The sequence below is a fragment of the Salmo salar genome, chromosome 10 (assembly GCF_965601325.2).
Source record: "Salmo salar chromosome 10, fSalSal1, whole genome shotgun sequence".
Classification (NCBI taxonomy): Eukaryota; Metazoa; Chordata; class Actinopteri; order Salmoniformes; family Salmonidae; genus Salmo; species Salmo salar.
Genome location: NC_138300.1, coordinates 75001283 through 75015848, shown reverse-complemented (window position 1 = coordinate 75015848; position 14566 = coordinate 75001283). Strand labels below are relative to the sequence as shown.

General features: G+C 42.8%; 1 protein-coding gene across 10 annotated transcripts in view; it reads right to left on the bottom strand.

Annotated features, from left to right (window-relative positions):
• myo9ab (myosin IXAb) overlaps positions 1 to 14566 on the bottom strand; it is a 230216-nt gene that overhangs the window by 116789 nt on the left and 98861 nt on the right. For all 10 annotated transcript variants that reach the window (XM_082957151.1, XM_082957155.1, XM_082957152.1 and 7 more), the window contains exons 3-4: positions 1363 to 1457; positions 922 to 984 (exon numbers count right to left, since the gene is read on the bottom strand). In XM_082957151.1, the coding sequence (XP_082813277.1) occupies positions 922 to 984; positions 1363 to 1457 (158 nt within the window). The remainder of the gene's footprint in view (positions 1 to 921; positions 985 to 1362; positions 1458 to 14566) is intronic.

Here is a 14566-nt window from a genome sequence, read left to right as displayed (position 1 = left end):
ACCAAGAAGGAGAGTGATGGAGCGCTGCATCAGATGACCTGGCCTCCACAATCACCCGACCTCAACCCAATTGAGATGATATGGGATGAGTTGGACTGCAGAGTGAAAGAAAAGCAGCCATCAAGTGGTCAGCATGTGTGAATTCCTTCAAGACTGTTGGAAGAGCATTTCTCACGAAGCTGGTTGAGAGAATGGCAAGAGTGTGCAAAGCTGTCATCAAGGCAAATGGTGGCTACTTTGAAGAATCTAAAACATATTTTGATTTGTTTAAACACTTTTTTGGTTACTACATTATTCCATATGTGTTATCTCATAGTTTTGTAATCTTCACTATTATTCTACAATGTAGAAAATAGTAAAAATAAAGAAAAACCCTTGAATGAGTAGGTGTGTCGAAACTTTTGACTGGTAGTGGATACATATTGTATTCGAAATAGCTCATTCTAATATCTACTACTGTACATTGCATTTTTGTTACACTGTTTATACACACAGTGTATTTATATACTGGATTCGTGGTAATGGATTCACTAATATATCTACTGCTAACAGTCTTAGTATATATCGTTGGTGTACATACACATATATTGCATTTGAATGACTGATAGTGGAGGGTTGTTAATTGGATTCTTCTTGATTTCTTGTTAATGATATTTGATATGTGTACTCGTTTGACATTTTACCGCACTGTTAGGAGCCAGTAACGAGCATTTCTCTGCATCAACTATAACGTATTCTAAACTGTGTACACAACCAATGCACTTGGATTGGATTACTTACCACCGAGTCAAGCTGACTTTAAGATACTGAATCAATATTAGATAAACAACCGTATATGTTATGCAATATTATATACTTGCATGTGTTTATTTCATAAATGTATGTTTCATTTAAGCTGTATGTAAATATTTTTCCCCTTACCTTTCATTGTGCTCCTGGTAGACCAGACGTGACTTCTCTAAAAGGTACTTCTCCACGTACGCTCTGAACAAACGCACAGGAATGACTTTAGACAAGACTCACTTCATACAGAGATTGAAACAGAGACATATATGGAGAGAGAGAGAGAGAGAGAGAGAGAGAAACAGAGACATATATGAGAGAGAGAGAGAGAGAGAGAGAGAGAGGAGAGAGAGAGAGAGAGAGGAGAGAGAGAGAGAGAGAGAGAGGAGAGAGAGAGAGAGAGAGAGAGAGAGAGAGGAGAGAGAGAGAGAGAGAGAGAGAGAGAGAGAGAGAGAGAGAGAGAGAGAGAGCGAGAGAGCAAATAGAAAAAGGCAGTGTACGAGAGAGACCGCAAGAAAGAGAAAGAGAGAGAACGAGGAAGGAAGGCGAGGCTGGATAAAGAAGGGGTAGATGTCTCACCCCCGGACGGTACCACTCTCCTGGTAGTTGACCTGGATGAACTTGCCAAAGCGGCTGGAGTTGTTGTTGTGAGCCGTCTTGGCGTTCCCAAATGCCTGGGGAGAAGAGGAAGATATACGTTAAGGTTTATTTAGGATCCCTGGACATATGAAACAAACGTGTATCGTGCGAATGCAAGCACGCACACATACAAAAGCTCAGGTTTTCACTCATTCCTCTGTTCCCTGCACCCAACAGACAAAAAAAACAACCAAAAAGTCTCGGACGTCAGGGAGTACAGTGCACTCACTGTTAAAGCCAAACGGAGTCAATCATCACCCACCACAGATCCTAATACCCATCATGTACGGCTCTGCTATCTGTAAATCACAGCAGGTGGGCCAATAGCAGTGGGCTACATGGGGAGAGGACTGTGACCTATCGGGTTATGAAAAGATATGGCGTTGCCTCAGGTCAATGTCACAGTGATGCCTCTTATCTAAGCTAACTTTACCACTGTCCAGTTCTCTGTTCTGTGTTCAGTTGATCATTACACACACACACACACACACACACACACACACACACACACACACACACACACACACACACACACACACACACACAACGAGAGAGAGGAGAGAGTAGTTAATCTGATTATATGAGTGGAATTGGGAGTGCTAGAGGGCCAGAGGAGATTCAGTTGCCCATTAAGGATCTTAAGAGTTTGCCATTACGGGTCATTAGGAGACAGACGGGGCCGAGTGGAGTCAGTTGGAAGTGCGGGACGGCGGTGAGAGAGACCAAACTCCTGCGGCACTATGGGTAATCTGAGACGAGTGTATACTGTGCTGAGGCTTTATTAACTGGTGTGGGAAGTGAGTGGGGGGTGGTGGAGGGAGTGTGGATGGTGCTGTGTGTGTGTGTGTGTGTGTGTGTGTGTGTGTGTGTGTGTGTGTGTGTGTGTGTGTGTGTGTGTGTGTGTGTGTGTGTGTGTGAGCTTGTGTACAGTTACTACAAGTGTATTTCCACGTTACATGTGTACTGAGTATATGGACATATCGTTACCATTTATGAGACAGCATTCACACTCAAAATGCCCCTTTGAGCATGGAAATGAGAGGTTTCCAATTCCCCTTTTTAAAGGGGGCATTAAGCAGGCATGTCATGCCTTTTCAAACCAGTCAGTAGGGAGCGATAGAAGGGGAAAAAAGAGAGTGACGCAGACTAATCTGTCGGTGATCACGCCTGCTCACATCATAGTCGCTGACTTTCCCGAACCTCTTCCATACAAAAAGTTTACTCTTGCTTGAGCAAAGTTATTAATCCGCGGGACGGCTGGCGTGTGACCCCAGTCTACAGCACACACCAACCCACACACATACGCACAAAACACACACTCCAATCTGTGATAATCAAGGGGAGTAGGTCTCCCCTGCTGCTAAAACACTCACTCACTCTCCGTTTCCTCCCTCCCGCTAGCCCTCCCTCCCGCTAGCCCTCCCTCCCGCTAGCCCTCCCTCTCTCCACTGCTGTAGATGAGCGTGGTGGTGATTAAGCAGGCAAATTCCAAGAGGCCAGATTTGCACTTTATGAGCGGGAACCCTGGGTAGTCCTGCACTGGAGACAACAAACCAACTAACCCAGTGTTATTCTTATTGAATTGGCCCCTGAAACACCAGGAGGGAGCGAATCGAAAGAAAAAGGTAAAAAAAATTACATTAAAATAAAAAGAGAGAAAAGAAACGGGGTATTGTGTGTCATTACGGGGTATTGTGTGTAGATTGCTGAGGATAAATGCTTTTTTAAATACATTTTAGAATAAGTCTAACGGGGGGAAAAAATATGGGGGGGGGGGGGGTCTGAATACTTTCCAAAGACACTGTTCGTGCGTGTGTGTCTATGATTAATGAGTGGGACTGCGTCAGGGTGATTTAGCGGTGACCTCCACTGGGACTAGACACTGCAGAGGGACAGAAGAGGAAAACAAACTCACTGTATCCCACACTGGGCTGGCCTGTACTCCCTCTACTGTACAGTGTATGTGTGCCTGTGTGTGTGTGTAACAGCAGTGCTCTATTAGCCATCCCTAAATTAGCTAAGTAATAGCAGAATGATAATGTCCAGTTGGAGCCAGTACCCTGAGGGCTATTCCACGCTGTCATTTGGTGTTAGCTTGTTAGCATGACCGCCCCTGCAGAAATAGCACAATTTCACACCCTCTGAGGTGGCACAGCACACGGCGGTGGCCCTGGTGTAAGGGGTGTTAGTGAGCAGCGTCGAGAGGGACAGGGAGAGCAGGACGGACGCTGACTCGCTAATTTGCCTGTCAGGACCTCTTCAACGTTAAGCTACGGCCAATGCTAGTGTAACTCCAGCACTAGACGATGGCAAATGCTAGTGAACCTTCAGCGCTAGGCTACGGCTAATAGCTAGTGAACCTTCATGTGAATGTACTGCAGCCCGGTCATGCCCTGTTCGGCCTAACACAAGTTAGCATCATTAGCTAGCTAGCTGCTGTTGGTTCCCACTCATTTTTTCAGAGCCTGGGACCCAATACTCTTCTCCTAGCCTAGTTTCCTCATTGTCCTCGGGAAAATACTAATAGGTGACCTACTGGCTTGACAAACGCCACCAATGTACTGTAACCCATTTGCGACCCATTCACAATACATACTGTTTGGATGAAGCCGTAATGTAAAGTCTTAAATGATTCATGTTGGCTGCCACTCACCTTCCTGTCCACATGTTAGCCTCCATGTTTACTGTTTATCCTGATACTGCTGGGGGGCTAGTGGGGGATTAGGTGTGACTCACGCCCCTCAAGCTGAGGCAAAGACCTCCTGAAACGTTTTGGTTGAAAAGACGTTGAAAATGTCTTTCAACCAATTTTGTTCACTGGGGAGTCCTAACCCACTACTGCCACTCTACCTCACAGGAAAACACTCATGGCAGTAGAGTTTACAAAGCCTGCTCATACAGTTGCTACAACCTACACAAGATTTTCAGCACGTTTGAGGGTATCATTTTGAGCCAGGGGAGGCACAGAATCTCTAATCTTCACATAATGTGTAGCTAGCTATTGTACTGCAAGATGATTGGTACTGTAGATCAGTGATTCTGTAGCCGATATCAAACATGCACATTTCAGACACTATAGGAGGAAAACTGATTTTCAAAAGTGGGCTGAGGTTAAATCTTCCGGTTTGTAAAACTACTGAGATGATTTATTGTATAATATCTCATATATACTTATCCTCTGCAGCAGAGGTAACTCTGGGTCTTCCTTTCCTGTGGCAGTCCTCATGAGAGCCAGTTTCATCATAGCGCTTGATGGTTTTTGTGACTGCACTCGAATAAACTTTTTCCGGATTGACTGACCTTCATGTCTTAAAGTAATAACGGACTGTCGTTTCTCTTTGCTTATTTGAGCTGTTCTTGCCATGATATGGACTTGGGTCTTTTACCAAATAGGGCTTCCTTCTGTATACCACCCAAACCTTGTCACAACACAACTGATTGGCTCAAACGCATTCACTTTTACTGGGAGTCTTGTCCTCAAATCAAAGCCTTCCACATTCAAAGTGATTAGTCTGAACTGTGCTGCTGCCTGTGTGCAGTTCAATAGGCTTATTTAAAACCTTTTTCGACAGAGACGGTCTGTTTAGACTTTACTGCTGTAATCACAGGATATAGCCTACTCCTCGGTCTTCCTTTGAGGATAGTTTTAGAATCTTTCAGTGTGTAACTGACTAACAACTCAACCCACATGTGGCTTTCTTTCAGGAGAATGACATCACCTTCTTTTGGTAGCAGGTGCAGGCCCTCTCCAGATGGCAAGTTTGGGCCCGAGTGTGTGTTTGCTTTGGCTGCATTCTCCTATCAGCATTTCCTGTTTGAGCGCGAAAGTAATCCTGTGTGTAGCCTGTGCTAGAAGAACACTTCTACTGTAATCATCCTCACATCTGGCTTGAAGTTTAACTTATTTCACCCCAATGGGAACTGGATAGGTCTGTCTCCTTTTTTCCCTCCTCACCCACCTTCATATGATTCCCTCTCTCCTAAATTCTTATCCTCAACTCCTTCCTTTAAAGCGTCTCCATCTCCTCATGGTGTGCCCTCACGCTCTCCCTCATAATCTCTATGAGAATAGGGCCAGTGTTTTCTTCCTTGGGAGGGGGGGGGGGGGGGGGGGGAGCACTGTAGAGTGTCTCCTCATCTCGTACCTTGAAGGAAGAGCTCGAAGGACTGGGATGAGCCACGCACTCCTCCTCTTAAGGGGGACCAGGGGGAGGAGAAATGAACAAGACCAAGGAGTGGAGGTCACACTGAGGCCTCCACATAGAAAAGATAGCCTGTGTTTAATGTCGTTTACAGTATACTATAAATAATATGGGATAGTTTATACAGCAGTGCAGCATGTAGAGATGAGCCTTAGTGATATCTGACATTCTCAAACACGCACGCACGCACGTGCACACACACACACCATCATAAGTACATAGCTACATGCACAAAGTACATGGATGAGTGTGTACCCAAGATAGCTGGTTCACTATAATGTAAAGCAGTGAGACTGACCCAGTTCATGGCTGTATGGGGTGGTCTGAGGTAAAATTGTAAGGTGATTTCTGTTGTGAACTCACTCGGTCAGGCTGGGTGGGTTCATCCCACTATACTCTTCAGCGTTAAACTACACTGAGTGCACAAAACATTAGGAACACCTGCTCTTTCCATGACAGACTGACAAGGTGAAAGCTATGATCCCTTATTGATGTCACCTGTTAAATCCACTTCAATCAGTGTAGATGAAGGGGAGGAGAAGGTTAAAGAATGTTTTTTAAGCCTTGAGAAAATGTAGACATGGATTGTGTATGCGTGTCATTGAGAAGGTGAATGGGCAAGACAAAAGATTGAAGTGCCTTTGAACGGTTGTATGGTAGTATCTGCCAGGCGCACCAGGTTAAGTGTCAAAAACAGCAACGCTGCTGGGTTTTTTATGCTCAACAGTTTCCCGGGTGTATCAAGAATGGTCCACCACCAAAAGGACACCCAGACAACTGTGGGAAGCATTAGAGTCAACATGGGCCAGCATCCCTGTGGAACGCCATGCCCCGACAAATTGAGGCTGTTTTGGGGGCAAAAGGGGGCACAACTCCATATTAGGAAGGTGTTCATGTTTTGTACACTCAGTGTATAGTTCTGTTCTGCTCCTCCAGACTCTGTGTGTGGGACCAATGACTGACTGACTTTATGGAAAAGTGACATACACAACTCTTACACACTACCCCAATAGGGCAGTGTCGGTCATGACATTTTTTCAGCCGCTAACTGTCAAGCAAATAACTGCCAGTCTCACGGTAATAAACCGTAAATTAAAATAAAACACATTTAGCATCTCCTGGCTTCCACACACTGAAGGCCAGCATCCCAGAGTCGCCTCTTCACTGTTGACGTTAAGACTGGTGTTTTGCGGGTACTATTTAATGAAGCTGCCAGTTGAGGACTTGTGAGGCGTCTGTTTCTCAAACTAGACACTAATGTACTTGTCCTCTTGCTCAGTTGTGCACCGGGGCCTCCCACTCTTTCTATTCTGGTTAGAGCCAGTTTGAGCTGTTCGGTGAAGGGAGTAGTGTACAGCGTTGTACGAGATCTTCAGTTTCTTGGCAATTTCTCACATGGAATAGCCTTCATTTCTCAGAACAAGAATAGACTGACGAGTTTCAGAAGGAAGTTATTCGTTTCTGGTCATTTTGAGCCTGTAATCGAACCCACAAATGCTGATGCTCCAGATACTCAACTAGTCTGAAGAAGGCCAGTTTTATGGCTTCTTTAAATCAGCACAACAGTTTTCAGCTGTGCTAACAATTGCAAAAGGATTTTCTAATTATCAATTAGCCTTTTAAAATTATAAACTTGGAGTAGCTAACAACGTGCCATTGGAACACAGGAGTGATGGTTGCTGATAATGGGCCTCTGTACGCCTATGTAGATATTCCATTTAAAAAAAATCAGCCGTTTCCAGCTACAATAGTCATTTACAACATTAACAATGTCTACACTGTATTTCTGATCAATTTGATGTTATTTTAATGGACACATTTTTTTTTTTAGCTTTTCTTTCAAAAACAAGGACATTTCTAAGTGACCCCAAACTTTTGAACGGTAGCGTATATTTGCTCAAAAACCTTCCACAAACTGTAATTTAGGTGTATTTATGCAACTGTATTGACAACTGTCAACTGCGATTGTATTGACATCTACAGGGGCCATTTATCATGTACAGTAACAGGCAGTTGGTGAACCTGATGAGCATGATGAAGCATCACAGGGGGGACTATCTAAATAAAGTGTCGCCAATGCCTACAGGCTAGTCTTTCCATTGACTTCTACAGCCAGTCCCAAATCGCTATCTATCCCTTCCACTTCAAACTGGCCCCAGCCCTTCTATTTTCTAGATCTGTACGGTCTAAGCAATATGGTGGAAGCTATCCAGACCATTCAGATTGGCAAACATATCGAAGCGTTAGGGCCAAAGGCAAGATGTAGGGAGTGAATTGGGACCGGCTGCATCTTCAACCGACTCTCTCATTCCCCTAACACATGTGGGCTTGGTTAATGGCTAATATCGTGCTGCGATTAGATCACACTTTTTAATGGAGGATAGCCCTTTCATGTGGTGAGCGCTAGCGGTTAGCATCACGGGGTAGTCATTGCTGCTTTATGAGAGCGCTGCAATAAAGTGAAGGACTTCTCAATGACTATCGGATAGGGCCCAGCCCCAGCTAATTAAATGCACACCATCTGTTACATGAAATGTATCCCGAACAACTTGAAGTTACCATACGTCTGGAGTATTTAAGACCAAAGCAGAACTCCATATCAATCAATAAGAGTAAAGACTCAAACGATGATATACTCAATATATGATGATATTTTCTATTGAACATAGAAGACCCTAATACCACTCATACTTGGTACTTAGGCTTATTGTAGCCTCCAAAACATGGTGTGTGCCACAGAAAAGAGTGGTCATTGACCCCGTCATTGAATCAAGTTCTCGTATTCTGGGAAATGTAGCACTCATCTATTAGCTCATCTCTGACCACACCCAAAAAGAGCAACATGCCCATTAGGGGTATGTCATGGGCAGCCTTGCAGGCCATTTCATTCCAAACGTGTGACACAGACAGAAAAAGGAGCTCAGATTGAAGGAAAGCGGTTCTAAGTGAATGCACACCTACAGTGTGTCAAGTATCATTCAACGAGACAGAACGAACGAGAGAATATGCACAACAAGAAAAAGATAGAACTGAAGAGATGTAATATTTAGTAGTTAAAACCAAAAAATGCATTCCAATTGGGCAACTAGTCATGCAATGTCATAAGGCACTGGCTTTATAACCATGTTTAGGAAACTCATTGTATCCCACCCATGGCTGGGTCAAATTAAAAAAAGTTTCACTTTTCCAGACAGCTAATAATAGGCTAGCTAATAATAGGCTAGCTAATAATAGGCTAGCTAATAGCTACAATCTTAGTTACGTTTTGGTAGAGGAGAGCTGCATAATAACAGCTGGCTAATCTTGGCACTGCCAAGAACAAATCACGGAGGTCCACCATGTTGAGTGTTCTCCGAGCTCACCGAGCAGCTGGCTGACCGCACCACCGAGGTTGAGGAGCCTAGCAGCAAATGTAATACCCGTCCATCTCCCGCGCTGCCTGGTGGCCAATTAGATCGAGAAGAGCCAGGGCCTAGCACCAACAGCACAAGGACAACATCACAACAAGCACCTCCGTTACCCCCAGCCCCTACCACCTGACGACCTGTTGGATCTAAGCAAAACTGAACCAGTGGAAGCAGAGTTTATTGATTCTTGCAAAGCGAAATCGCAACCACAGCGAGCAACAACAAATGGACCCCACTCAGTTTTCTTCAAAGATACGGCGGGCCTTTTTGTCAGCAATGTGGTTGGCACTGAAACATGAATATGGATTACATGTGGGACATCTACAGCAATCTGAGAAAATTCCTTCTCCACTCTGAAGAAGGTTGATTAGTGAACACAGACGCAGCTTGTTACATCAATGAAAAGCCCAGCTTGTCCAGCTGGCATTTTACGGGGACCGGACAAGTACATTTTGCCAGGAAGGTGACTGGAATCAGAAACTTCTCATGAGGTTCAACACAGAATGGAGGAGGCTGCAACTCATCTAAATGGTAAGCTACAACCTTTATGGCCCTGGTCACCGTGCCAGAATAATTAATTCATTGGCTTACCCTCCTGTAAGCCTACTGGTTGTTTGGCAAATTTTGGAGCGTAATGTATAGTTTAGACCTTTGCTTTTTTACTTCATTGCAATCTTTTAAAGATATCTGTGATTCTTTGTGTTATTTGACGGGTATAAGGTCAATGGTGGATATGCCTGCATTTCAGATAGGCCTAAAAAAAAAAAAAAAAACATTTTCAATGTGGGACCAATACCGTGTGTAGCCTACTAAAACGACAAGACAAACTTTCACTCTGTTATCATTTATTTATTCGGGGAAGCCCAATTGAGACCAGCGTCTCATTTACAATAGTGCCCTGAGGACAAAAATTCCATCAACACATACAACGAAAAGATAACTACCAAGACAACTATAAACACATTACATCAGGTTATTACAACAGGTTATAATAGTCAATTGAAACAATTGCACACTTCAGTAAACTCATTAAACAACAGAGTTTGAAACGGTCCTATCAGCATCAGGAAATCCAGGTGTAATTTGTTTATGGTATTCCCTAGCTGTGGTACGTTAAAAACTATAGGCGGATTTACCAAACTTTATGGAGACAAGCAGGACCTCAAGAGTTAACCAACCCTGCAAACGGTTTTGCCATCTCATATTTGTATATTTGAACAGGGAAGTGAGGTATGTTGAAAGCTTGTAGAGCAGAGCTTTGTAAACAAGAAGGGAGTAATGAAGTGATCTACGGGACTTTAGCTCAGCCGACCTTCTGATACAGGATGCAGTAGTGAGTATTAAAACAGTGGGCGCTATGGTAGACGGCATCCAATGGTTTAAGAGTAGCGGCTGCTACATTCTGGTAAATGCTGTCACCATAGTCAAGAACTGGCAGGAAAGTTGACTGCACAATCTGCTTCCTGCTGTTCAGGGAGATGCTAAATCTATTAAAAAAAAGAAGCCTACTTTAAATTCTTTGCTTTTTAACTAGCTCATCAGCATGTTTTTTTAAAAACGTTAGATCTTTATCAATTCCAAACGCCCAGATATTTATCAATCCAAAACGCCCAGATATTTATAGGCGGGTACCCATTCAATGACAGAGCCATCCAACGAGTGAATATGTATCAGACATGTGACAGTGAATTAGAGCAGTGATTCCCAAACTGTGGGAGGGGTCAGTAGGAGGGGTCCCCCGACCAGCCACCCAATCATAATATTTTTCTTTTTTTTCTTAAGGAACTCAGTCCGGCTTTAAACTTACTCTTGAAAGTTGTAATAGTAGAATGCACAAGGTGCAATTTGTAAATTGGTTAGTGCATCATCATTTCCTCTGGTCATGTTAGTCATTACAGACCTTAGAGAGCTATTTCTAACTTGTCAGAAATGTCCAGATCAACTAGCCCGTGTCAGCTAACTTTTTTTAAATTTAGATTTCTTAGCCTATAGAATTGCAAGAAAATTCGCTTAAAAACCACAACATTTTCTTTGCACCCTATGACAAAATGTATAGAATTGCAGGAAATAAGCTTCAAACCTATTGGTCAACAGTCAGTGCAATCATTTTTGTACCTTGGCTAGGCAAGATAACTTGGAGATTGGGCCGTAATTATCCAAGTCAGAAGGATCTCCGCCTGAATGTAGGAGGAGGACATATGCAGCACATTCATTTGCATTACAAACTCATTATGTGATAGTATTAACGTCACTTTTACAGTGGCCTATGAAAACGTCCCCGCTCTCTTGTTACAGCATGTGTGTGTGTGTGTGTGTGTGTGTGTGTGTGTGTGTGTGTGTGTGTGTGTGTGTGTTCGCGTTGCTCTCGGAATGGCCATTTACTCTTATTTGCGGCAGATTCAAGTTAGCTACTGCCATGTAGGACATTTGACATCAGCGATTACTACAGAATATGCATCTAGTGTGATGTACAGTGGTTGCTCCACTAAAAGTTGTGCGATTATGCTGTGGTATTGTAGAGGTAATTTGTGGTTTAGTACGATACCCTGCGTCACCACTTCATTGCTCCAGACCAGCGCAAGGGGGAGTTAAAGCACTGATTATACTTTTGGGTCCTACTGTGTCTAACTGACAATGAATGGGCCACATAAACATAAATAGAAACTGATAATTGTGCCCGACTTCAGTTTTACTTACTAAAATTGTTACACTAAGGTTTTAATTATTTTATTTTGTTAGGATTATCTTGCTCTTACTGTAGGCCACTCCCGGCCGGTCATGTTATACAGCGCCTGAGTGGCGCAACGGTCTAAGACACTGCATAGCAGTACAAGCCGTGTTGCTACAGATGCTGGTTCAATACCTGTGCCGGCCTTGACTGAGAGACCCATGAGATGTCTGTAGTTTTTTGGTTTCTCTCCCTCTAAAAACATAAATAAATAATTCTAAATAACAAACTGGCATTATTTACAAATTATGTCTCACGCCATGGTCATAAACAGCCTTTTTCTTGCTCATTTCACGTTGTTTGAAAACGAAATATCCAAAATATTTTTTTTTAAAACAAAGCAATTACTATTATTATTTTAGAATTATTTAAAAGCCGGTTGGATATTCTCACAGATATATTATTAACCCTGTTATTAGCAGGACAGTATATATTGGTCATGGCTCCCGAGTGGCGCACAATGGGACTGCCTTGCAGTTCTCCAGCTGTATTCACTGAAAGCACGCGAGGTTCAAGGCACGAGGGCAGGGGCGTGGGATGGGCCGCAGAGCCGCGCACAGAAGACCGACCTAGCCCAAGGGGAAGGGCGGAGGAGGAAGGTTGACCCCCACCCCGCCACACTGGCAACACTTTAAGGGGCATTGCACTAATAACGGCGCTAACTAGGGAAACGTTCCCGCTGTTCTGTTCTTAGTGCCAGTCTGCACTTTCAAACTAAAACCATGTAACTAATAATGGCATCTTTATGCTTCTGTTAATAAAAGAATGATAAAAATACTCTTTCAAAATGCCGATGTTTATTTAGTTATGGATCCATAACGAATTACTATGGGAATAAATATTACTGAATTACAGAAATATCCTCCAATCCTCAGTATGTAATTATTGGCAGAGAATCACGTCATATTTTTTCGATAAACTGTAGGCGACTTGAGCCTCACTAGTGTTGAGTAATGTGCTGTTAAACGTGGTGTAGGTCTTATTTATTTAAAGAGCGTATTGAAGTTAGAAGCAATAGCCTACAACTATTTAAGCACCGTTTTGCGCTGCTCTGAGACAAGCATGGGGACTGGTCTTGATAAATCAATGCGATTTTTATTTTCACTGAATCTCCGTTTGGGAATTGGTTAGACTAGAATTAGAAAATTAGGGTGTAGAAATGTTATGCTCTGAGTGTAACCTTTATTTAACTAGGCAAGCTAGTTAACCTCTATGGGCTAGGTGGGACGCTAGCGTCCCCCCCGTGGTGCACTCCATCAACAGCAGGTGCATTTCAAGAGCGGCAAATTTGAATCCAAATAAATGTCAAAATTCAAATTTTTCAAACATACAACTATTTTACACCCTTTGAAAGATAAACATCTCCTTAATCTAACCACGTTTTACGATTTCAAAAAGGTTTTACGGCGAAAGCATAAATTTAGAGTATGTTAGGACAGTACATTTACAAGAGTTGTGTGTAATGTTTTGTCAAGTCAAAGACAGGGTCACCAAAACCATAAAACCAGCTAAAATGATGCACTAACCTTTTACAATCTCCATCAGATGACACTCCTAGGACATTATGTTAGACAATGCATGCATTTTTAGTTCTATCAAGTTCATATTTATATCCAAAAACAGCGTTTTACTATGGCATTGATGTTGAGGAAATCGTTTCCCTCCAATAACCGGCAGTCAAGTCAACACCACAAATTAAATAATTAAAATTAGAAAACATTGGTAAAATATTATATTGTCATTTAAAGAATTATAGATTTACATCTCTTGAACGCAATCAACTTGCCAGATTTAAAAATAACCTTACTGGGAAATCACACTTTGCAATAATCTGAGCACTGCGCCCAGAAAAATACGCGTTGCGATACAGACTAGACGTCATGTTGGGGAGATCTAAAATCGAAAATACTATGTAAATAATCCATTACCTTTGATTCTCTTCATCAGATGTCACTTCCAGGTATCACAGGTCCATAACGAATGTAGTTTTGTTCAAAAAAGCTCATCATTTATGTCCAAAAATCTCCGTCTTGTTAGCACATGATCTAAGCCAGCCGGACTTCTCGTCATGAACGAGGGGAAAAAATATATTTACGTTCGTTCAAACATGTCAAACGTTGTATAGCATAAATCATTAGGGCCTTTTTTAACCAGAACATGAATAATATTCAAGGTGGACGAATGCATACTCTTTTATAACGTATTGGAACGAGGGTACCCAACATGAACTCGCGCGCCAGGTGTCTAATGGGCCATCATCGTTCCATGGCTCTTGTTCGGTCAGATCTCCCTCCAGAAGACTCAAAACACTTTGTAAAGGCTGGTGACATCTAGTGGAAGCAATAGGAAGTGCCAAAATATTCCTCAGACCCTGTGTTTTTCAATGGGATAGGTTTAAAGGTAATACAACACATCAGGTATCCACTTCCTGTCAGAAAATGTCTCAGGGTTTTGCCTGCCAAATGAGTTCTGTTATACTCACAGACACCATTCAAACAGTTTTAGAAACTTTAGAGTGTTTTCTATCCATATATATATATATAAGTATATGCATATTCTAGTTACTGGGTAGGATTAGTAACCAGATTAAATCGGGTACATTTTTTTTTATCCAGCCGTGCAAATACTGCCCCCTAGCCCTAACAGGTTAAGAACAAATTCTTATTAACAAGGACAGCCTACTCCTTCCTCCCCATCGGAGAATTGAACCCCGGTGTCCCGCGTGCCTGCAAGACACGGGGATTCTTTAGCTAAATAGCCAGGTACTGTACTCCCGACCGCCACGTTTTACAGCGCCATATTTTCCG